The 25,177-nt window shown below is 43.2% G+C and overlaps 1 protein-coding gene across 2 annotated transcripts in view; it reads right to left on the bottom strand.

Moving 5' to 3' along the window:
• Positions 1–25,177, bottom strand: part of lrig1 (leucine-rich repeats and immunoglobulin-like domains 1) — a 186,710-nt gene that overhangs the window by 41,580 nt on the left and 119,953 nt on the right. For both annotated transcript variants that reach the window (XM_072472309.1, XM_072472310.1), the window contains exons 5-8: positions 21,400–21,543; positions 15,312–15,455; positions 14,219–14,362; positions 10,628–10,771 (exon numbers count right to left, since the gene is read on the bottom strand). In XM_072472309.1, the coding sequence (XP_072328410.1) occupies positions 10,628–10,771; positions 14,219–14,362; positions 15,312–15,455; positions 21,400–21,543 (576 nt within the window). The remainder of the gene's footprint in view (positions 1–10,627; positions 10,772–14,218; positions 14,363–15,311; positions 15,456–21,399; positions 21,544–25,177) is intronic.

Here is a 25,177-nt window from a genome sequence, read left to right as displayed (position 1 = left end):
AGGATTGGGGCCGCGAGAAACCCGGGAGGCGTGGCGCTAAAGCAGTGTTGTCAACGCGCGCCGGGCATTGGTGCCGCATAAAAGCGGCGCCACGTCATCTGCCGCCTAACTGGCGTCACCCGTGCATGCGCGGGTTGGCACCAGCCAACCCGCGCCTGCGTGGTTGCCGTCCTCCCCGAGGTCGCCCCGCAAGATGTCGGATGGATCTTGCGGGGCGCGGAGGAAAGGAGGTCCTCCTTCAGAGAGGCCGGCCAGCCGATCGGTGGGCACCGATTGCGGGCAAGACCCCTTTGAGTCCTACCCCGGTGAAAGAACCCCCCTCACACACCCCCCCCCCCCCCCCCCCCCCCCCACAGGCAGCCCCCCCCCAGCGTTCCCGCGCTGTTCCTGCCGGCAGCGACCAGGTGTGGATGGCGCCGGCGGGAAACAGCCGTTTTGGGCAAGCCGCTCGGCACATCCGGGCCTGAGAATAGCGGGGGTGGCGGAGAATCGCCATTTTGGGTGTCTCAAGTGATTGACCGGACTGCGCCGCGCAGGGGCGGCGGACCAGTGAAAAAATGGCGCACCAGGCGATTCTCCCAAACGGCGTGGCATCGGAGAATCGCGCCCATGGGGTTTGTCGTATGAGGAGAGATTGAACAGTTTAGGCCTATACTCTCTAGAGTTTAGAAGAATGAGGGGAGATCTAATTGAGGTGTACAAGATGCTAAAAGGTATGGATAAAGTAGATGTGGAGCTGATGCTTCCCCTTGTGGGAAATTATAAAATGAGAGGTCATAATCTTAGAATAAGATTTAGCAAATTTAAAACAGATTTGAGCAAAGTCTACTTCTCCCAAAGGGTTGCGAATCTTTGGAATTCACTACCCCAGAGTACAGTGGACGCAGGGACAGGGAGTAAATTTAAAGTGGAGTTAGACAGACTATTAATTGGTAATGGGTAGAAGGGTTATGGAGAACAGGCAGAATTTGAGGCCAGGATGGGATCAGCCATGATCACATGGAGGGCGTTAGGCTCGGGAGGCTAAATTGCTTACTCCCATTCCTAGGTCATGTGTTCGATGGAGGAGATGCTCTGGCTGATTCGCAATCCAGCTTTTGGTCTGTAACTTTGTAGGTAGCAGCTGAGGAACATATCAGCCATGATAGAATGGCAGAGCAGACTCGATGGGCTGAATGGTCTAATTCTGCTCCTATATCTTATGAACTTATGGAGGTCGGATTGGGGGGTTGGGGTAGAGTGGAGTGAGATTACGCACCGGGTCAATCCTACTTTGCCCTGTGTCAAGATGAGCTTGGTGCAGTTCAAGGTGGTGCATAGAGCACAAATGACACGAGCATGTTTGAGTGGGTTCTTTACAGAGGTAGAGAATATGGAGGGGAGACCAGCAAATCATGTCCACATGTTTTGTTCATGTGCCCGATTGATGGGGTTCTGGGGCCTGATATTTGAAACTCTAAAGACATTGTGGGGGTGGAGATGTTGCGGGGACCTCTGGTGGCTATCTTTAGAGTGTTGGATTTGCAGGAACTGTCCGAGGGAGGGGAAGGATGCCTGCATAATGGCTTTTTCCACACTGATCGTCTGGTGGCAAATTCTACTGAGTGGAGGTCAGTAGAGCCACCGAGGGTTTTGGCGCGGTGGTGGTTGGGGGGGGGGGGGGGGGGGGGGGGAGAGAAAGAGATGTTGCATTCCATTCTGGGCAAGATTGAGGTGGTTTATGTTCCTGTTTGAGGACCTGTTCGTTGCCAGGAGGGGAGGGACGTTAAGTGGAGAAAAAAGGGGAGAAATGTCAAATTATGGGGATATGTTTTTAATCGATTATGTATTTATGTTTATGTATGCCCTGGTTCAAATAGAAAAAGCCCATGCTGAAGATCAAGGGTTATAACCGCTAGACAAGCAAAAATAATGCCTGCAAATTATGAATCGATCCATAAATTTAAACCTGTGTTCCATCACCCCCATAATTTTGAATAGGAAAGGAAGTGGGAGAGTGAAAGCAAGGCAGGTAGCCAAGGTAAAGAATGGATAGCCGAGATCTCCTCAGACCAGAAAGAAAAGGTACAGAGAGTGAAGGTGAGACTCGAAAGTATCATGTTACCATGTGGGATACATTAATTCAACATGTTGGAAGTTGCAAGGAAAGCCCATGAAACTGGTTGGAATTCATAAGGAAGATTCTGAAAAGGGAACAAAAATGCAGAATACTACAGGGCAGACTGCAGCTCTAACTGGACTTTGGAGACTGGAAAAGGATTTGGTTTTCACTCCAGAGAGTTCAATGAAAGCTAAGGTATTAGTGAAGGGAACAGGTGGAGATTATATCTCAGTTCCATTGTATATAAAGTACAATTGAAGGGTTATTTAGTGTCAGGTCCAGTAGTAGTGGGAGTGATTAAGGAGTTATCAGTGGATGGACTAGACTTACCTTTGGGGAACGATTTGGTAGGAGTGAAGGTTGCAGCTTCCCCCATGATAATAGAATCTGAGGGAAGTACTGCGGATAACGTATGAGATTCCATGAGGGTGGGAATTAAAGAAACTCACTGGGCATTAAATGACTCAAAGAAAGAAATGTTGGAAGGCATTAATCTCACATCAAATAACCATGGTAGTGAATCAGATTCTGCTGATACTGATTAATTATTTCTACAAGAATGATTCCACACACATTTGTCAAAGATATAATCTAGTAGAAAACCAGATTCTGAGAACTCCAAGACTGAAGGTGATCTTAAGAAAGAAGAGTCCGAATCGAATAGTAATGATAATGATGAAGATTCAGACGAGTGTTTTGAATTCAATTTGGGTTCGGATTATGAAGAAATGATAAACTGCTGCAGAATAGACAGGTCATTAACTGACTTTGAACAGATGGCAAGTAATTCTTCCAAAGTTAGGAAAGACGACAGCAAATCGGAAGAAGGTAAATTGGACCTTTCTGAAAGTAATTTGTTACAGCCTTTTGTAGTTACAACTTCTGTTAATTGCGATTCACTTCAGGTGCAAATATTTAACAGAACATGCCTGTTTTGAAGGAAAATATGCACAATAGCATGACATCAGCTATCAGGATGAGGACAGCTAGACACCAAACAAATGGCTGATTTACCCACAGTGCCTCTTTAAGGTAAAGGAAGCAAATAGCAAAGGAGATGAAATAATTAGTGATGAATTTGTTTTGAAAATAAGAAAGGTGGACAAAGAACCATGCAGTGATTCTGTAGCCAAATCTGTTTTAACAAAAAACAAAGCTCATGAAACCACCAACATGCTATCCTCTGATTCTGATAATTATGTGAAAAGTAGTTGCCGGCCACCACCATTAAAGGAATAATGTCTCGTCAACTCAACACACCCACCATGGACATTCCTAACTACAGGTTTCACCTTGGTATAATCTGAAAGTAGAGAAGAAAAGTTGAAATCTGGAAAGCACAAATTGTACAAGTCCGTGTGACTAAATGGAGATAAAAGCAGTGATTACTACAAAGACTCCAACGAAGGTGCAAAAGCTGTCAAACAAAGAATGGTGCATATAAAGCCACCAAACTCTGCAAAGATTGAACCCTCAGCTTTACTTGTCGCTGAAAGTAACCATGTAAAAGAAAAGAGAGAATGTAAAGCTGGAGGGGTTGCAAAGTGTTTATTGATTATAAATGAACCAAATATTTCCTTTAGGATTGACAATACTGCTTGCCATCTGGCTGCAGAAGATCCTCAAAATTGGACAATCGGAAAAGACTGACTGCATGACCCGAGAGATAGACAGAAATGCAGAAGAAACTCATTCAGGAGATCCTCTCCAATTTGGACAGTCAGAAACCTGGCAAAGGGAAGTCTTTGACTTTGCAGAAGAGTGTGAAAACAAGGCACTGTTTGAAGATATCAGAGGGGGTCTAAAACCAAAGATGCAAACCTACCAGCAGATGACGAACAAAGGAAAGGTCTAATAAAGATACTGAAAGAATTTAGACAGAGTTGTAGGGAAACACCAGGGTCCACTCCATTAACTAATCACGATGTAGACACAGGAAACTCTAAATCAATAAAGCTACATCCGTCTTGACTAAAGCCACGGAGACTGGTTCAGTTAGAGACTGAAATGCAGTGCATGTTGGATATGTTGTAGAATAAGCACACAGAACACCAAGTAGAGTATCCAATTTAAAAATCAGGTACCAGGAATACTGGTTAAGTTCATAATTAAGTTTTTAAGCAAATATTTAACAAGTTTCTTTGAACCAAAAGCATAGTCTCAAAACATTGCTTACTTTTTGTTTCTCCCCAGTTAATAAAATCCCAAATGATAGCTTCTCATTATAGTACTAATCAGGAGCTATAGTGTAGAATCTATGTACGTGGAAGGCGCATGAGCAATTGAATTCAGGCATCTAATTCACTGGGATAAACACATAATTTATGGTATCCTCATTATTTTCCTACTTGCTCACACTATATAGCACATATCACAATCTCTGGTTAGCCAAAGGACTTTTCAGCTTATGGAGTATTTTTGAACTGCTTAGCATTCGGAATCTGAACTGCTTAGTCGGCCCAATAATTAGTCACCAGGTTTCCTTATCTTAGCAAAAGGAAAATGCAAGTTATCATTCTTTCTTCATCTTGAGACCATAAGACATGGGAGCAGAAGTAGGGCATTTGACCCATTGAGTCTACTCTGCCATTCAATGAGATAATGAATGGCCCGATAAGAAAATCCTCAACTCACTTTCCTGCCTTATTCCAATGTGTGTTTCTTTTACTGATTAAAAATCAGTCTATCTTAGCCTTGAACATATTTAACGGCCCCGCATCTATGGTCGAGAATTCCATGGGGGGGGGGGCACGTGATGCGAGCACGCGAGCAGTTTGGGTTTTTGCGAGCTCATGCTCATATTCCCGTACCGGCCTCCCCGAACAGGCGCCGGAATGTGGCGATTAGGGGCTTTTCACAGTAACTTCATTGAAGCCTACTTGTGACAATAAGCGATTATGATTCTATTTTAATTCCAGTGCACATTTTATATTTGCCGCCTCTTGGACTATGTTCCGGGAAGTGTTTGGTAAGTGTCTTTACAAGAAAGAGCAGAAATAAAATATAAATAGTTAAAATCCTGGTTTGTTCATGGCGATTGGATTGGGGCCCTGATACAATGGCACAGTTGCTGCTGAGCGAGATTTCGCCTTGACGGTGCTATGTATATCGGATGATGACTGCCAACGGAGATGTTGTCTTTGCTGAAATCCCAGCTCAGCGGTGCATGTACTTCTATGGAGGTGCACAGGCAGGTTCTTTACGAGAGCACTTTTCCTGCTGGGGGCCACCTCCTGTTGGAGTTGCTGTTAGGTGGCTTGTCGTCAATCCTGAAAGGTTTGGGAGGAGAGCGGCCAGTGTATACCCCTGGGCCTGTCGCCTGACGAGGTGGTGTAAGAGATCGCAAGTGGGTTCAAGGATTGGCTGCCATGTTTCCATGATCTTGATCAGGAGGCTGGGTGGATCAGATTCAATGGAGCACAATGTATCCTGTATTCGAGGCCAGGGGTCAGTACGAGAATTGAGCCGACACTGTTGGCCTCACTCTGCATCAGCTGTCCAGCCAACTGAGCTAAACTGGCTCCATGTGTCTTATAATCCTTGTGATTGGGAGTAGGGGGTGTTCTTATTTATCACCCCATCTTGGTTAAAAGGAAGATGAGTGGAGCCGGAGGCAGGGAGAGTGTTAGAAGTTTGGGGCTGGTAGGGTTAGTTCGGTCCTCGTTGTGATGGAGGATCATCCCCCCCCAATTAGAGCTAATCTGTTTTAGATTTGAATTTAAGGTGGGTCTGTTATTATAGTAGGCTGAAGTGGGATTGGTATTCGTGACTTGAGGATTGGGAGGAGAGTGGTCCTAGATATCCTTTATATGATGATGGTTACCGTCAGATGGTTGGGTGTCCCCTCCCTGTGGTTTATTTTTTTTCTTTCATCTGGGCAAGCATTACCCTGCTCCTGGTTCTGGTCTGGCCCGGTGGAGTGGGTGGGGATCTCAGGTGGTGGGGGAAGAGGGCCTGCCCTCCCTCCCTGTTGATGGATGTCTTGAGGGTTCTTCTACCTGGACTGGGATTATCCCCTGGCTAAAATGAGGATAATTATCTTTTATCTCCTTTTGACTGGGGGTAGTGCATTGCCCTGAATGGGGTAGGTGCAGACTCGACAGGGTGCGAGTGTTTTGGGTGGTGTGGACGTTCTTGGGGATATAATTTCCTGAGTTTTCTTTTTAGATGGTGCTGACCCAGGCCCGGCGTCATGACTATGTTGTCCCTGAGGATCGAATGTGCCCCTGTCGAGGGGCCCAGTGGGAGGGACCCCAGAGAGGCTGGGTTGGTCCACGGGTGCCTAGAAATTTGGTGATGGGCTGAGCGCTGTACTTCTTAGATATCCGTTTTTTCTTTTCTTCAAGGGTGAGTGAGATTCCCTTCTTATGGACTGCTGACTGGCTCTCTTCCTCATTGGTGCGTCTCAGGTGGCCTCAGGATACCGATTCCCTGTTCAGTGTTTTGCTGCATTTTCTTGTGCTTGGTATTGTAATTTTGTCATAATTTCTAAAATGCAAATCCTAATAAATTTACTTTTATCCTCAGAGAGAAGAAATTCCTCCTTTTCGATCTTAAATAAGCGACCCCTCACTCTGAGATTATGCCCTCTGGTCCTAGACTCTCCCATAGGGTAAAACAACCTCTCAACATCTATCCTGTCCAGCCGAATACGGTCGCCTCTCATTCTTCTAAACTCCAATTAGTGTAAGCCAAACCTACTCAACCTCTCCTCGTAAGAAAATTTCTCCATACCTGGGATTAACCTCGTAAACATTCTCTGGACTGCCTCCAATGCCAGTATATCGTCCCCGAGATATGGAGTCTAAAACTGTTCATCATATTCCGGGAGTGATCTAACTAGTGATTTGTATAGTTCTAGAACTTTGCATAGTTTTAGCAGGACTTCCCTATTTTCTTTGTCTCCATCCCTCTAATCTTCCTTCAAACACCCCCTTTTAGCAGGTTCTCGTGCCATATAATATGGACAATCCAACCTTATTGCCTTTTGTTGACGTTCATTAACGATCTCCTCCCCCACCATCCTGAGAACTTCACTGATTTTGTTGTCTCCAACTGACCCACTCCATCCTTCTCAAGAACCACGTTTCACAACTTTAGTCTTTAGATGTCTGCTTTTCAAGAGCCACATTTCAGCCCATCCAGGGCCAAAAATCTCAGTCCTGATCATTATGATCACTACTCGTTCCTATGCTAAGTAATCCTTTATTTTTGGAGAGTACATTTTTAGCCATTGCTATTCCAGCCAATTCCTCTTCTGACAGATTCTTCTCAGGTACTTTATGAAACCTGTTCCAGCTGCTGACCATTTATCTTAACCTCCGCTTTCACATCATTATTTCTTCCAATCGTCATAACTTTAACCTTTCTTACATCATTCCGTAAACTTTCACCACTTCATTCATTCTAATCATTCGTATGTGCTCTACTGGGTTAGCTACTAGGACCTGCTCATCTACAAATCTCATTACCTTCCCCAACTGGGCTCCTATTTGGCCACCTTTTGGTACTTCATCTGATGATTTTTTTTTACCATGACTTCTGCATAACTGTTAAAGGCAATCGTAATAGCTGTTGAGCTGCTCGCAGAAAAATACTTTTCACTGTACCTCGGTACATGTGACAATAAAAAAATCTAACAGCCTTCACTCAACCCTTGTCCACGTGCACCAAGTTCAGTTCCTTCAAATAGTGTCCTAATGGTAGCTTCATTCTTTTATCTCCAACCAATTCTTTTTTTCTTCTTTTTTTAATAAATTTAGAGTACCCAATTCATTTTTCCAATTAAGGGGCAATTTAACATGATCAATCCACCTACCCTGCACATCTTTAGGGTTGTGGGGGCGAAACCCATGCAAACACGGGGAGAATGTGCAAACTCCACATGGACAGTGACCAGAGCCGGGATCGAACTTGGGACCTCGGCGCCATGAGACAGCAGCACTAACCACTGTGCCACCATGCTGCCCCTTTCTCCAACCAATTCTGATCACCTCGAGTACTTTCAACAGCTTTTGCCAATTCCAGTTGAAAGTTTTCAAATCATGCACAAAGTGCACTGTTGTAATGTAGGAAGCCTAGCAACCAACTTGCACAATATGGCGATCAGATAATTTTAGTTGGAGTAAATATCGCTGACACACCAATGGGAACCTCCTGCTCTACTTTGAGTAATTACATAGATTACATAGAATTTACAATGCAGAAAGAGGTCATTCGCCCCATCGCGTCTGCGTCGGCTATTGGAAAGAGCACCCTACCTCAGCCCACACCTCCACCCTATCCCCGTAACCCAGTAACCCCACTCAACCTTTTCGGACACTAACCCCACCTAACTATTTTGGACACTAAGAGCAATTTAGCATGGCCAATCCATCTAACCTGCACATCTTTGGACTGTGGGAGGAAACCGGAGCACCCGGAGGAAACCCACGCAGACACGGGGAGAACGTGCAGACTCCGCACAAGACAGTGACCCAAGCCGGGACCGGGAATCGAACCTGGGACACTGGAGCTGTGAAGCAACTGTGCAAACCACTTGTGCTACCATGCCACCCATGTATTTAGGTATTTTGCATCCCTGAAAGGGAAGACAGAACCTCAGTTTATCATATATGACACTGCAGTATTGCGTCAATGCTGTACTAAGAATGCCAGTCTGGATTTGCACTCAAATTGTTGGAGTGGGACTTGAACATTCAACCTATTGACTGAAGAATCAGAAGTGCTATCATAGAACCAATGTTGACACCCAAATGAAACTAATGCTACAGGTTGACACAGACTACCACCTTCATGTTGCTAATCTGCTCCCTCCCACTTCATCCAGTCTTGAATGAAAATCTTTGAAGCTCTGTTAATATTCCTTTACACCGATATTTCTCTTATCCTAAATGTCGATTAAAAATATTTCCAATTGTTTCGATTTACTCTTTCAATTAAGTATGTATTTTCTCCTCCATTTCTACATCTGGAAACCGATTGAAGCAAGCTTTAAACTGGTCAAAAGAACAATCTGACTTTTCTGCAAACAATTTTTCTGTTGTAGGTACAGCGTCTCAAAAACAGGAACATCAGCACCAGGTCAGTGCCAGATTTCGGATCTTGCCAGTTTTTAGGGGGGGGGGTGGGTGCAAAAAAATTTATTATTCTTTTTCAAACTTTAATTAAAAAAGTGAAGGAACTGGAAAAAACAACAAGGTAATTAAAGGTGACTCGCAGGCTGTGCGGAATTTAAAGTACTAGAGAACCGCAGCTTCCTGTACGTGTGGAAATACAGCCTCTCAGTTAAAAGGGCAGTTTAGTCAGGTCAGGTGGGATCAAGGGTTGCTCAAATGACTCGGAACATGGGATAAAACTGGCACATGAAGCAATAACTAGTCCAGTGTGCCACAGCACCAATGCACCAAAGTTAGTTACCTTACTCATTCAAACAATTAAAACCGATGCATGGCATCTTCTAAAAGTGTTCGGTTTTCAGACAACTTTGATAGCCAGATTGGAGATGTTGTACTTTTATTACAATTATTGAAATTTAAACCAAAGTGTGAATCTGGGAGCATTGACCGTATATGTTGAAATAGATTGGGCACTGTATATTGGCACACTTGTACACAAGCTGACTAAATGTTGGCTGCCCAAAGATGAAAAAAATACCATTAGTTTTTCTTTCCCCAGACACATTTCAAAGAAATAATACACATTTCAAATTCAACACGCAAGATCTCAAACACAAAGCACCAGGTCCTTGTAATTTTATGCATGGTCTGTATAATTTGGGGCATAACTGCACAGAACCAGATTTACTCATTCTAATAAAATTCCTCCCCCCCCCCCGCAAAAAAAAATTGATTGAATGGTTATATGTTGTTAATCTGTGGCAACAAACTGCAAAAATTACAAAGAAATCTAACTGCCTTCCTGGTGTCATAAATAGCATTAAATTATGAAATGTAAAAGTTTATATAGCATCTTTCACAACCTCAGGATGTCCCAAACTGTGTCACAGCTAGTGCAATATTTATTCCAGTGGGTCACAGTTACTTTTAGGGAATCATGGCAGCCGATTTGTGGATAGCAAGATCCGGCAACAAGTAAATGAGATGAATGGCTGTTGATTTATTTTTGGTGGTAATGGAGAGGGGGAGGAACGTTGACCAGGTCACATGGAAAAATCCCTAATCTTCAAGGATGCGCAAAGGAATTTCTACAAATACACAAACTAAGCACTAATCAGACTACTTATCACCTCATTGGACCAATTTCTAGTAATGAGACACTCCAATGGAATGTTATGAAGGTCCACAAAACCCAATAGGTTTTTACAAGGTTACTGTATCAGGACACTGCAATTTGAGAGAAATAATTAAATCTTATTTTTTTTAACCTGTGAGAACATAAGCCTGATTTGCCAAACCCTAAAGATCATTACATTACAACATGTCAGTATATGGTGCAAATTGTAGATTATCCACACTGAAACTAAACTTGTTCACGTCTCACTGCATAGCAGATTTCAATACTTACAACACTCGCAGAGTTCGAAGTCCTTTAAAGGCACCATCAGCAATATGACTTATTGTATTGTGACTTAAGCGTAGAATCTGGAGCCCACTCAGCCCCATTAGGCTTCCCTCATCCAACCTGATCAGGTTATTGTAAGAAAGATTCCTGAGAAGTGATGAAAACATACAACTTATAAATTAAGCTTAATAGATTTTTGTAATTAATTACATAGCTGTTTTAGTATCCAGAAGCAACTTCCCCAAGGCAAACAAGTCTGTTCATTGATTCTTAACTTTGCCCCTCACCAAAAATCCTTTTACCCTTTTGCTGAAATCTTGTTGCAATGCAATTCCACAGGTGTTCAGACTCTGATGATGCACTCAATGGCCAATATTATGTGATCCATGGTAGTGATAATCTAGCAAGGTTTTGAATCAAGAGGTGGGGCCAGTCCACAGGGTTCAATCCTGCCCTCATTGATGCATTTCAAGTGAAAGCTGCTGCATAGTGATCAGCAGCAACAACTCCCAACCTAAATCACAAACAACCCAGGATAGTAATAAAGATACTAGATTAATTAAAGAGAGATTTTAAAAGTGTCACGCCCCATGCAATCCAGGTAAAGAAAACAGAGACTAACTATGCAGGAGGGAGAGCAAACAGCTATGGTATGCTGCACTTGAGGTAAAGCATCCATGGATATCTACTGCCTACATGTCAACCTTTACTCAATTTCAATCAAGTCTAACAAGGGTCTGGCAAAGTGAAAGCTCAGTCTACAAAAGTTTGTTTAAAAAACAGCTGGATTTGTACACAATCCAACATTTTTTCAGTAAACTAAACATTATGCTTAGTAATTAAGGCAGTTTAATGGGATTTTTAAAATCGGTTATCATTAAAACCCAGCTGGAAATTTTCCGAAGTTACATTTGAAACATGCTACCAAGCACACCAAAACATATTTCTACTATGAGTAAGTTTTTAAAATGCCATATCGGTAGCTTTGGGTTTACATTATGTAACTGGCAATAATAATAATCTTCATTAGTGTCACCAGTAGGCTTACATTAACATTCAATGAAGTTACTATGAAAATCCCCTAGTCGCCACACTCCGGCGTTTGTTCGGGTACACCGAGGGAGAATTCAGAATGTCAAATTCACCTAACAAGCACATCTTTAGGGACTATATAATTTATTGTGTAATAGCATGAAACTGTCCTCAAATATGTAACAGTCATGAAACTGCTTTCCATCTCAGCCTAAAAACCACAATTGAACATCCTTCAAAAAACATTAACGGAATATTAAAACATTAATTTACAACAAGCAGTTCAAGGAGTAAAATAGAAACTTTTGGCGTTAGATTCATTAAAAGAAAAAAATCATCAGGTCTCCCATTTAAAATTCATTTGTTACACTAAAGTAACTCAAAAGTTACTTTTTCTAACTAGAATGCGGTTTCATTCTCCAAGTGAAGAAAAACAAGAAGTCATTATATGAATATTACGTTCACCAGCCTACAACAGTTACATTTACAGTTCATTTCTAAAATTCAAATCTTCAATTCCAAGTTAAAAAAATATTTGCAGATACATTTCAACCAATGTAAAGTCAAAGCAGGGAAAACTACTGAAAGATAATCTCACACCCAATAGCAAATAAACAGACCAATCTGCCCATAGTTATTATTTCTACTCTTATCAAAGTAAAACAGAAATCACTTCATAGCAACCTGATGTGTATAATAAAACTGCCCGTAAATTCAAAAATATGCTAATTACACAATTTCAATTATTTCATGCAATGAAAATCAAAGCCAAACTAACAGGTTTCACGAGGGACTAAAATATCAAAAAGCATTTTCATAATCTTTGCACTCGCCGTCAATTATTCTGTAACCTACTACACAATATAGGGGCTGGTTTAGCACACTGGGCTAAATCGCTGGCTTTCAAAGCAGACCAAGGCAGGCCAGCAGCACGGTTTGATTCCCGTACCAGCCTCCCCGAACAGGCGCCGGAATGTGGCGACTAGGGGCTTTTCATAGTAACTTCATTTGAAGCCTACTTGTGACAATAAGCGATTTATTTCATTTTTTCAATATCTGAAAAGTTATTCAAAATTAATTTAAACTCTTTTTAAGATTTCCCTCTTCACTGTATATCATTCTTGGATGTCTTTCATCCCCACCAAGTGTCCTTCGGGTAAAAGAATGAAACGGTATACTCATAGAATAGAATCATAGAAGTTTACAGCATGGAAACAGGCCCTTCGGCCCAACCAGTCCATGCCGCCCAGTTTTTACCATTAAGCTAGTCCCAGTTGCCCGCACTTGGCCCATAACCCTCTATACCCATCTTACCCATGTAACTATCTAAATGCTTTTTAAAAGACACAACTGTACCCACCTCTACTACTACCTCTGGCAGCACATTCCAGACACTCACTACCCTCTGAGTGAAGAAATTGCCCCTCTGGGCCCTTCTGAATCTCTCCCCTCTCACCTTAAACTTATGCCCTCTAGTTTTAGACTCCCCTACCTTTGGGAAAAGATGTTGACTATCTACCTTATCTATGCCCCACATTATTTTATAGACCTCTATAAGATCACCCCTAAGCCTCCTACGCTCCAGGGAAAAAAGTCCCAGTCTATCCAGCCTCTCCTTTTTACTCAAACCATCAAGTCCCGGTAACATCCTAGTAAATCTTTTCTGCACTCTTTCTAGTTTAATAATATCCTTTCTATAATAGGGTGACCAGAACTGTACACAGTATTCCAAGTGTGGCCGTACCAATGTCTTGTACAACTTCAACAAGACGTCCCAACTCCTGTATTCAATGTTCTGACCAATGAAACCAAACATGCCGAATGCCTTCTTCACCACCCTGTCCACCTGCGACTCCACCTTCAAGGAGCTATGAACCTGTACTCCTAGATCTCCTTGTTCTATAACTCTCCCCAACGCCCTACCATTAACTGAGTAGGTCCTGGCCTGATTCGATCTGCCAAAATGCATCACCTCACATTTATCTAAATTAAACTCCATGCTCTGCAAATTTCTCTGTACCGTTACCCTATAACACAAGGAAACATTCCCTCTTTGGAAAGTGAGATTATAAAGAACAGGCAGCGGTCAAAGCTGCTCGGTGATGAAAATAGACTTCAATGGTCAACTAGAATTCAATTCTGTTTCAGCTCTCTAATGCAAGAAAATCCAGGATCCCAAAAGTGACATTTTACAAAAGTTCAGCTCCTTTCAAGTTAAATTAGGTAACAAACAGGCAAGAATTAAAATGCGCTGAGTACTAGAAATAAAAGTAATTTCATTTCACACTCTAAATCAGAAACTCTTTGCATCAGAAAAAAAGTAGCGACTTATGCACATAATTGAGTCAACTATGTCGAAAAGAGGTTTGCATATTCCTTACAATGGATAATGTTTGCAGTGTTATAGCTTTTGGTACCACAACTTTAAAATAATCTGGGGGAAAAATGAATGCAATACTATGGGTAAAATTGGAGTTGTTTAACTACATAAATGCTATTTTAGGGGAATAAAATACTACTGAGATTTTCCCTCAATAAAAACATACATCTCACGACACTTACAATTCTGCTAGATTCTGGCAGAAACCCCAGGCATCAGGATTTATCCGAGAGATGGTATTGTAGCTCAGGAAAAGTTGGTGCAAGGCGGACAGCCCATAAAGCCAGCCACTATTCACTTCATTCAAGATATTGCTGTCCAAATGCCTACATAAAGGTAAAGATTTGAGTAATACTACCTTTGTACAAGACATTGCAACACAAGAATCTTAAGAGAAATGAATCCACTATTTTCTTTCTATTGAAGCACAACACAAAACTGTATTATTAAAAAGGTCAAATATATCTATTATATATAATGACACTTGAGCATGGTATTTATTAAAACTGGTTACAATCCAAATTTTCAAACAAAAATTACCAGAGATGTGACCAAAAACACTAGTTACCGAATTCTGACAGCGGCCTGGTTTGCACTGCAGCAACCTAATTAGGGTACTTGCAGTTGTAAACTGCAACTTTTAATACTGTTACGACGTACCATATAATTTGAGGTAAACTCAAATGTTCATGTACATTCCAGTGTTCAGATTAACTCCAGCACAAGAAAAAAGTACAAACTGGGCAAAAGACGAAAATGCATGTACCCATTAGAACTACAATCTACGGTACATCAACTTGAACAAAGTCCAATTGTATGCTCAACTATATCAGTGTGTACACCCAAGTTGAAGAGCATGTTCAAGATGCAGATCAATGGATTCTACATACTAAAAACATCAAGGGATATTGGGAATAGTGCAGGAAAATGGTTTTGAAGTAGATGATCAGCCATCTCATTGAATGGCAGGGCAGGCTCGAAGGGCTCAATGGCCCACTCCTGCTCCTAAAGTCTGATAACTTCTTAATATACAACTATTAATTTGTAGATGTGCATGAGGAGAGTGGCAAGATAGAGAATGAAAACAATAGGGGAAATAAGTTTGCAGGGCAACAGAACAGAGCAGATTGGGAATGGGACTGACTGGATTGCTCTGACCCTCTGTAAGGTGTTGCACTGGTATAGAATTATTGTGGCACAGTATATTGTATTCCTGCAACATATGGTCTTGTATAGTCTTAATATCTGTGATACCATTCCCCAAACCAAACTTACAAAACTTGCATCCTGGCAAGTCCCCAGAAGGCTCCATCCATCAGTTTACTGATGTTATTCCTCTGCAGCTTAAGCACTTCCAAGCGGTCTAACCCTTGAAATGTTAAACCATCAATGAGACGTATTCTATTTCGATTTAGCTCTCTGGAACATAAAATGCACAAAAATTCATCCTTAAAACTGCTTTTGGTTATATCACTCCTGGGAAAAGAAAATTCAGCTCCCAAGGCAACGGATCAATATTTCCAAAATAATGGTATTGTCATTATTATTCATTAATCACAAAGAGAAAGCTCAATATCAAACCTCCCAGACTAAAAAAAATATTCATAACCTGTCTATTTATCACTCAAAAATGCCTTGCAATTTGATTCCCAAAATATTATTTTCAAAAGTAACTGAAAAGATGCAAATATAATGGTCTTCTAATGAGAGTCAAATATTTAGATTCTGTCCAAAATTCACATATTGCCTTTGCTTCGCCATACACTGCAACAAGGCCACCATCAATCCACTTTTCATCGGGTTGCTGAAAATGTCACGCAATTTAGAAAGCCGTCAATCAAGGTCACCTTTACTTTAATTTTTTTTTTTTTAAATTTAGAGTACCCAATTATAAGTTTTTTCAATTAAGGGGCAATTTGGCGTGGCCAATCCACCTAACGTGCACATCTTTGGATTGTGGGGGTGAAATCCATGCAGACACGGGGAGAATGTGCAAATTCCACACGGACAGTGACCCAGGGCCAGGATTCGAACCCGGGTCCTAAGCGCCACAGTCCCAGTGTTAACCACTGCTCCACGTACCGCCCCACCTTTACTTTAATGACTACACCAATTGCAGAATAGGTTGAATGGTCTGAAAAAAAGTGCTGTTCGGCTCTTGCTCTTTGTGAAGAAAAATGTAATCGCACAATTCGACAATTCATATAATTTATAAACAATTTCAAGTTTGCAATCCCATTTGTCTTCTCATTGGCAACAGCAAGAGAACATTGCTATGGTGATCAATTTTGAACACCAGCATCAACTGAATTCTGAACAACAGAAAATCCTTAATGTCTTGCTCTGGAATGGTCTAGCTTTGCTTCAGAGAATAGAAACCAGTTCTGAAGCACTTTTTGCACCTATGGAGTTATCCGCACCATTGGAATAATCTGATCCATTGCCAGTGGATTTATTTCATGTAACCCATTTTTAGGAAAGTAGAAAAAGAAAAGTACAGAGGGGGTGATGTGAAGATCAAAGATGGCATCATCACAGATGGATTCATGCACAAGGACACCCAGATTGCTCTGCACAGAGTACTCCCATTTAGATAATAAATTGCATCCTCCAAGGAGACCCAGTTCAGGATACTGCATAATCTGCATGTAACGCTTAGATTTAGACAGGTTTGAACCTGCTATATCCCTGATGTGCCTAAAGTGCCTGGTAGCAGAGGGGATTAAGATTCCATCCTATTGGTCTGGTGGAGTCAGAGAGCTGGAGAGGATTTTTGATAGAACCTTGGACAGTCTAATCCTGTGTCCCTGATTATGGGCTGATTCGAACAAGAAAAGGTTGTACAATATCCTGACCAATGCAGCACATAATATCCTATGCTCCTAGAGATCCTTCAATCCAAAACTGGCATAGGTTAATTATGGAATGCACCCTATGGAATTCCTGAACTCTGTAATCCGCTCCAAGTCTGACGCATTACATAAAGAATAGGACCCCAATCTTACATTCATATCTGACTTCTCCTGTTCGGATATCCATGAGCTATTTCAATTTTGAGTCTTGATAACGCAATACATAAAGACATGCATTCTGAAATGTTCTTCCTTACCCCTCCCCCCACTCAATTTATTAATCTGTCATTGAATTGATCCATCATATAAACTGGAGGCGCGGTTCCTTATGTATACTGTTCTGGATTTATCGTCTTGCTTGTTCCTATGCTTGTCATAACTCTTCTTCTGTTCTGTACCTGTTTTGCACTGATTTTTTTTTTTAAAACTTCAATTGCAAAAAATTTGAAAAACCTAGTAAAATATTAATCAAACAACTTCCAGTGGTGGCCATGGAGTGAGTGGTCACACATTTGGTGGCTCACGCTCAAGGTGGAATTCTACAGCTCTTTTTTCACCTGGATTACGGGTTGTTAGTTGGTGAAAGAAGCATGAACACCAACGGATAGTGGTGCTCCGTCGGTGGGTCCAGTTTATGGCTTACTTGACCAGAAGTGTGACAAGTAGGAGGCAGCAGCTTGAGTGAGAGGGTATTCAAGGTGCGACACAAGAAAAGATGGCGGGGAGTGCTGGGGCAGCATTGCCTGCCCAATGGCCTACCAAGCAACTCATGGAATTCCTGAATGCAAAGTTCCAGCAGCAGAGGCTGGAGGCCTCAGAGGATCTGGCAAAGGTGGTGGAGCCTCTGAGGGCAGCGATTGAAAGAATGGAGTAGAGATTGGAGGTGCAGGGCAGGCGCTCCAGAAAGTGGAAGGGACGGCAGGTGAACATGAGGAACAGCTGGCCTTGATGGAGGTCGTGATGACACTGGTGGTGGAGAGCCAAAAGAGATTGAGGGAGATGGTAGAGGACCACGAAAATCAGTCAAGGAGACAGAACATATGGATTGTGGTTGGCTAAAAGGCACAAGGGAACGCAGGCCACAAAACATGTTTGACAAGTTTGGGGGGTCTTTGACCGGTTCTCTTCCCCCCCCCCCCGCTCCAAAAGGTGGATCGAGCACCGGGCATAGAGGAGGAGACAGCTCTGAGGGCGATGGTGGTACGGCTGCATTGCTTCCATGACAAGGAAAAGGTTTTGAGGTGGGTGAAGTGGCAAGAAAGTGCACCTGGGAAGGTAACAAACTGAGGATCTGCCAGGTCTTGGGAGTGCAGTTGACAGGTGAGGTATAATCACATTAAGGTTGCCCTCTACAAGGAAGGGGTGAAGTACCCCACTCGTTTGTGGTCACGCATCAGGGATTATAGCAGGATCAAACCTGTGTCTTAATCTCAGCGTTACATGCAGATTATGCAGTATCCTGAACTGGGTCTCCTTGGAGGAGGCAACTTATTATCTATTTTGACATGCCAGAGGAGGCAGGTGAATTTAGCCCCCTGACGTGCTTGATTCCGTGTAACATCCAGGGTTTAAATGGACCGGTCAAAAGGTCGCGTGTCTTTGCTCATTTAATGAGTCTGACGTAGAAGTGTTTTTGAAGGAGATACACCTGAAATTGGGGGAACCAGAGGAGGTGGGGGAAGGGCCGGGTGGGGCAGGTATTCCACTTTTGGTTAGATATGAAGACGAGGGTGTGGCGGTGCTGATTAATAAAAGGTGGGCAGTATTGTGACTGATCCGGGTGGAAGGTTTGTGATGGTAAGTGGGAAGCTGGAGGGGACACCCATAGTGCTGTAGAATGTATATGTCCCAAATGGGACGTGGATTTTGAGAGGCAGCTGTTAGCAAAGGTTCCAGACCTGGACACACACTGGCTGATTATGGGCAGTGACTTTAATATTGTTCTGGATCCAGGGTTGGATTGGTCCCATTCTAGATCCCGGAAGGTTCGGCGATGGCTAAGGAGTTGTTGGGGTTTATGGAGCGTATGGGTGTGGCGAACCTGTGGCGGTTTGGAGGCCAAGGGCGAAGGGGTTTTTGTTTTTTTCTTACGTGCCCCCGCATTGTTTTTTTGTTTTGGAGCAGTGTGGGTCGTATCGTCTGATCTCACTGCTGAAGGTAGATGCAAAGGTGTTGGCGACGTGGATAGGAGCATGCCGGGAGTGATAGGGGAGGATCAGACGGGGTTCATGAGCGGGCAGCAACTGTCGCCGAATGGTTGGAGGTTCCCCAATGTTATTATGATGCCCTTGGAGGTGCAGGAGGTTGAGGGGGTGTAGCAATGGACGCAGAGAAGGCGTTCAACCAGGTTGAATGGGAGTAATTGTTTGAGGTGTTGGGTAAGTTTGGACAGTGGTTTGTGGATTGGATTCACCCATTATATAAGGCGCCCAAGGCAAGTGTTCGAACAAACATGGTTGGATCGGGCCATCCGCTCTCCCCGCTGCTCTTTGCCTTAAGCGATTGAGCCATTGGCAATGGCATTTAGGAATTTGAGGATGTGGTGGGGCATTGAGCACAAGGTTCCACTGTATGCAGACAACCTCCTTTTGTATATTTCGGACCCGATCGGGTGCTTCGATAGGATCAAGGGGATGCTGTGGGAGTTTGGTCACTTTTCAGGGTACAAGTTGAATGTGGAGAAAAGCAAAGAGATTTCAAATCAACAGACCGGGGCAGGAGAGGAGGCTTGGGGAGCTGCCGTTTCAGTTGGTGAGAGCGAGTTTGCTACGTTGGGACACTGGTGGTGCAGAGTTGTGCCCAGCTGCACAAATTGAATTTGGCTGGTGGAGGGAATGAAGAAGGCATTTAAGACGTGGGAGGTGTTGCCATTGGCAGGTTCGGTAAAGACAGTGAAGATGACGGTACTGCCAAAGTTTTTGTTTGTGTTTCAGAACCTCCTAACTTTTGTCCCCAAGTCCTTTTTTAGGAAGGAAAATGGTATGATTTTGGGGGGGTGTGGGGGCAGGGAAGGCTCTGTGGGTTGCGAGTGTGCTCATGAAGAGGGAGTGATGGGGGGGGGGGGGGAGGAGGTTTGGCATTGCTGAATTTGATGTACTACTACTGAGCAGCATTATGGTTAGGAGATGGAGGAGCGGTCGATTTGGGAGCTGATGGAGGCGGCCTCGTGCAAGGGGACCAGTTTGAGGGCACTGTTGTTGGCGCCCCTTCCACTCTCGCTGGTCAGGTACTCCATGCGCCCAGTGGTGGTATCAGCACTGAGGGTCTGGAACCAGTATAGGCAGCACTTTGGTTTGGAAGTCATATCTTTGGGTGCCAATGCAGGGCTGGATGCGAGTTTCCAGGGATGGCAGCAGGGATAGAATGTTTCGGGGATTTAGTCATTTGGGAAAAGTGTGCAAACCTGGAGGAGCTGAGTGGATGTATCAGTTGCCAGAGGGGAATGGATTCTGGTTTCTACAGGTTAGGACTGTTAGGAAGGAGTTGCTGTCATTTCCGAGACTGCCGTCCCCGTGCTGCGGGATAAGCTTCTATCCGAGGATGAAATTGGGGAGGGCAGAGTAGTATGGGGAGTTGATGGAGTGGGAGAGTGCCTCTGTGGAGGAGATTAGGCATAAGTAATAGGATGAGCTGGGGGCTGGAACGTGGAGGAAAACTTTAGGGAGGGTGAATGCGTCCTTGTCGTGTGGAAGGCTTATTCAGTTTAAGGTGGTGCACAGGGCCCACCTGACAGTGTCAAGGATGAGTCAGTTTTTCGCGGAAGTGGAGGATAGGTGTAGGCAGTGAGCAGGGAGGCCGGCGAATCATATTCATATGTTCTGGCCTTGCCCAAAGTTGAGGTTATTCTGGAAGGGCTTTTCGGAGGTAATGGCAAAGGTTTTGGGGCAGAGATATCTCAGAGTCCAGAGGTGGCAATATTTGGCGTGTCAGAGGATCCAGGAGTGCAGGTGGGGAAGAGAGGCAGATGTTTTGGCTTTGCCTCCTTGTTAGCCCAGAGACGAATTTTGTCATGCTGGCGGGACTCGAGCCACCGAAGTCCGGGATATGGTCAGAATCGTGCCAGAATTTCTGCGGCTGGAAAAGATCAAGTTCGCTTTTTGTGGGGAGGATAAGGGGTTCATTTTGAGGTGGAAGCCATTTATTGACTTCTTTAAGGAAGATTAAGTCGTCAGCACGCAGGGGGGAAAATGCTTGGGTTTTATTTAGTTTGGGTTGTAGTCTCCGATTGGGGAGTGGGGCGGGAGAGACAAAAGATTGGAAAAAGTCAGAGGCCGGGTGGATGGGTGGTTTCTGAGGGGAGGGAGGGGTTTTTGAGGCCTGGTATGGTGGTTGGGACTTGTATTTTCGTTCTCCTTTTGGTTTTGCCTTGTGTTTATAAATATTTAAAAATACCTTCAATAAAATGTTTTTTTTAAAAAAAGTTAACCAAACACTACTACGATGGAATAAGTATAATATACCCAGGATATCAAGAATTATGAAATGAAAAGAAAATGAGGATCTGTACTCACAGATGCAACAAATGAGGTAGCTTGAAGATCCTGACAGGCAGATGTGAAATTCGGTTTTTGCTGAGTCGAAGAACTTGTAAGGTGCTTGATAAATTATCAAATGTTCCAGGTTCCAAAATGCTTATTCGATTATTGCCCAGATATCTAAGGATGCAGATTTATAGATTACAATTAGAATTACTACCAGATTCAATAGAAACTAAAACATTAAAACTATGAAAAAACTTGCAATTGATGCAAAGTATGAGACCAATTTATGATGCAAAGTTATGTACTTTTCATTTATGCTGTTTTAACCTTTAAAAAAATCAAATAAAAATAGAGATTTACGAGCAGTCAAATCTGCATTCAATACAATGTATTCATCAAGCATGTAGCTTGGTACATTTTTATTGAAAAGAAAGAACTGGTGAGATATTAGCTTTAGCTTGCCAACATTTATTGGACAATTACTTTTGTTTTTACTCATAGAACCGTACGAGTTTGCAGTACAGGAGAGCTTTGGACCCAACATACCAGAAACAGAGCAGCAGTAGGCCATTCAGCTCTCATTAAATAAGATCACAACTGCTTTTCCACCTTAGCGACATCTTCCTGCACTAACTTATATCCCTTGATATCTAAAAGCTTGCCTATGTCTGTCTTGAATATGCCAATAATTGAACATCCACAGGTCTCTGCAGTGCAGTATTCCAAAGCTTCACAACTGTAAGTGAAGATATTTCTCCTGACTTCAGTCCTAAATAGCTGATCCCTTGTTTGGAGTCTGCATTCTTCAGTTTTAGGCACTCAATACCCTCCTAGCTTATACCACATTAAGTCCCTTAAGAATTACATATGTTTCAATGAGATCACTTCTCACTCTTCCAAACTCGTGGGAATAAAGGCCTAGGTAGCTAATCTATTATAGGACAATCTCCTCATCCAAGACATTAGTTTAGTGAACGATCATTGCATTCTTTCCAAGTACATCCTTTCTTAGATAAGGATACTATACCTGCACAGTACTCTAGGTGTAGCTTCACCAAGGCTTGACAACTGCAGCAAGACTTTATTTTTATACACAATCAATTTGTAATAAAGGTCCACATATTATTTGCTTTCCTAATTGCTTGGTGTACCTGCATGTTCATTTTTTGAATAAAGACACCCAAATACTCCTAAATTCCAACATTTCCCAGTCACTGCCCACTCATTTAATCCAGATAAATTCTTTTGCAGCATCTTCAAACTTTCCCACATAGTTTGTAACATCAGCAAACCGGGATACAAGAATCAAAGCCATAACTTCGGTGTAGTGGCAATTAGTTGGATAATCACTGTTCCTTGTTACTTACAATGAAATGCAGCTGCACCTTTCTCCCTAACCTACCGACTCAGGCCAGGTGAGAAAAAGTCAGAGGTTTTGGGATGGGGTGCAGATACACTCCTTTTTTATAGCACTAGCTGCCATAAAGCAGCAGGATTAAAGGTCCAACCATTTTGGCAAGCCAGGGAGATGGCAAGTGTTCGGGATGGGGGTCCATACGATTCCTACAGTGCAGGAGGCCATTTGGCTAATCAAGTCTGCACCAACCCTCTGAAAGAACACCCTACCTAGGCCCCCTCCCCCGTAGCCCCACCGAACCTGCCCATCTTTAGACTGTGGGAAGAAACCAAACACCCAGAGGATACCCATGCAGGCACAGGGAGACCAGGCAAACTCCACACAATCACCAAAGGACGGAATCAAACCTGGGTGCCTGGTGCCAACCACTCTGCCACCGTAGTCATCATCAAAGGCATTAAGGCGAGCCAGTAGATGGAGATGGTTGCTGGGGTCCCGGGCATATGCAGGGGTGCTTGTGTGTGCGCACGTCAGTGTTGTTGGTACCCAAACGTTAGAAGAAGAACAAAGAACAATATAGCACAGGAACAGGCCCTTTGGCCCTCCAAGCCTGCACCGGTCATACCAACCTTGGCCAAAACCCTCAGCATTTCCGAGTGCAGTATCCCTCTATTCCCATCCTATCCATGTATTTGTCGAAATGCCTTTTGAACACCATTAATGTATCTGCTTCCACAACCTCCCCTGACAACACGTTCCAAGCACTCACCACTGTGTAAACAAAACCTGCCTCACATATCTCCTCTAAACTTTGCCCATGGACCTTAAACCTATGCCCCCTGGTGACTGACCCCACCACCCTGGGAAAGAGTGCTGCCCATCCACTCTATCCATGCCCCTCATAATCTTGTAGACCACCATCAGGTCACCCCTCAACCTCGGCTGTTCTAATGAAAAATGTCCAAGTCTATTCAGCCTCTTCATAGAGCTAACACCCTCCAGACCAGGCAACATCCTGGTGCACCTCCTCTGCACCCTCTCCAAAGCCTCCACATCCTTCTGGTAGTGTGGTGACCAGAATTGTGCACAATATTCCAAGTGCGGCCGTGCCAAGGTTCTATATAACTACAGCATGACTTGCCAGTTTTTATGCTCACTGCCCCGTCCAATGAAGGCAAGCATTCTGTATGCTTTCTTGACTACTTTGTCCACTTGTGTTACCACTTTCAAAGACCTGTGGACCTGCACGCCCAGATCTCTCTGACTTTCTATATTCCGAAGAGTTTGGCCATTTGCGTATATTTCCCCTCTTATGTTAGACTACCAAAATGCATTTGTCGGAATTAAACTCCCATTTGCCATTTCTCTGCCCAAGTCTCCAACCTATCTATGTCCTGCTGTAATGACAGCTTTTCCTGGTAACCAGTCTGCAATTTAAAATTGCATAGTGGATGGTTCCCAGTCCAGGGCAGTTGCCCTTCAGAAGTTTGAACTTTCCAGCAGTTGCCTTGCAATCCTTACATGGATTTGGGTGGGACACAAGAAGGAAGGGTTTTAAGAATATGGAAAATAACTTTTTGTCGCTTTGATGACCCACTTCAGCAGGTTACAATTGTGCCCTTTTGACCAGCAGACCAATTTCTCACACTTAGCATTATAACCCTCTGAATTGAGGATTTACTGGATACACAAATATATTTCTAACATTCAATAATCAAACTTCATTTGACAAATAGGGGGATTAGGAGAACAGCAGCTATCCCCTTGTACTTGGACATTATAGCAAAACCCTTTGCTATTAGAGGATACGGTTACCAATAAATTTAACTCAAGCCGTCCACCTCTTCTGGGAGGTGATTTTAATAGAAGGTCAGGTGATCAATACGATCGTAGAATGGTGGGTCACTGGAAACCTCCATTTTAACAAGTTTTATTGTTAACTGATGTCACTTATACTTCCTGGGGTGCTGGAAATCTGGCAGGTGCATGGAAGACACGCCAGATCCAGAAGATAAGCACAAAAACAGCACTGCTTATTGGCCAAAATAAACAGAAGAGATTCCTCCAAACCCAACAAATTTCTTCTACACCCCACAATCTCACACACTGCATGCCCATTTCACCCAGTGCACTACAATAATTCCTCTCCACAGCCTTCTGCATTAGATTTTCCAACTTGACAACTGCCCTATCAAATGTTGCAGGCTAGCTGTCCGTCAGGGAACATGCATAACAAAATGTAAAAGACATAATACTATAATCAGCATTATCCTTACTTCTGGGTTTCCCATCAGGCATTGCTACCACCCACACCCCCAGTTCTCTCCATCGTTTTTTACAAATCAGCACTTTTTTGTTCCAAACCTTTTACAGGGTGCTGAATGTCAGTGGACTGTTGTCTTTCCTCCTGTAGCAAACAGTTAAGAGTAGAATCCATACTTCAAAATAACA

Source organism: Scyliorhinus torazame, chromosome 13 (assembly GCF_047496885.1).
Source record: "Scyliorhinus torazame isolate Kashiwa2021f chromosome 13, sScyTor2.1, whole genome shotgun sequence".
Lineage (NCBI taxonomy): Eukaryota > Metazoa > Chordata > Chondrichthyes > Carcharhiniformes > Scyliorhinidae > Scyliorhinus > Scyliorhinus torazame.
Note: the sequence above shows the minus strand (reverse complement) of the source record. Positions and strands in the feature narration are given on the sequence as shown.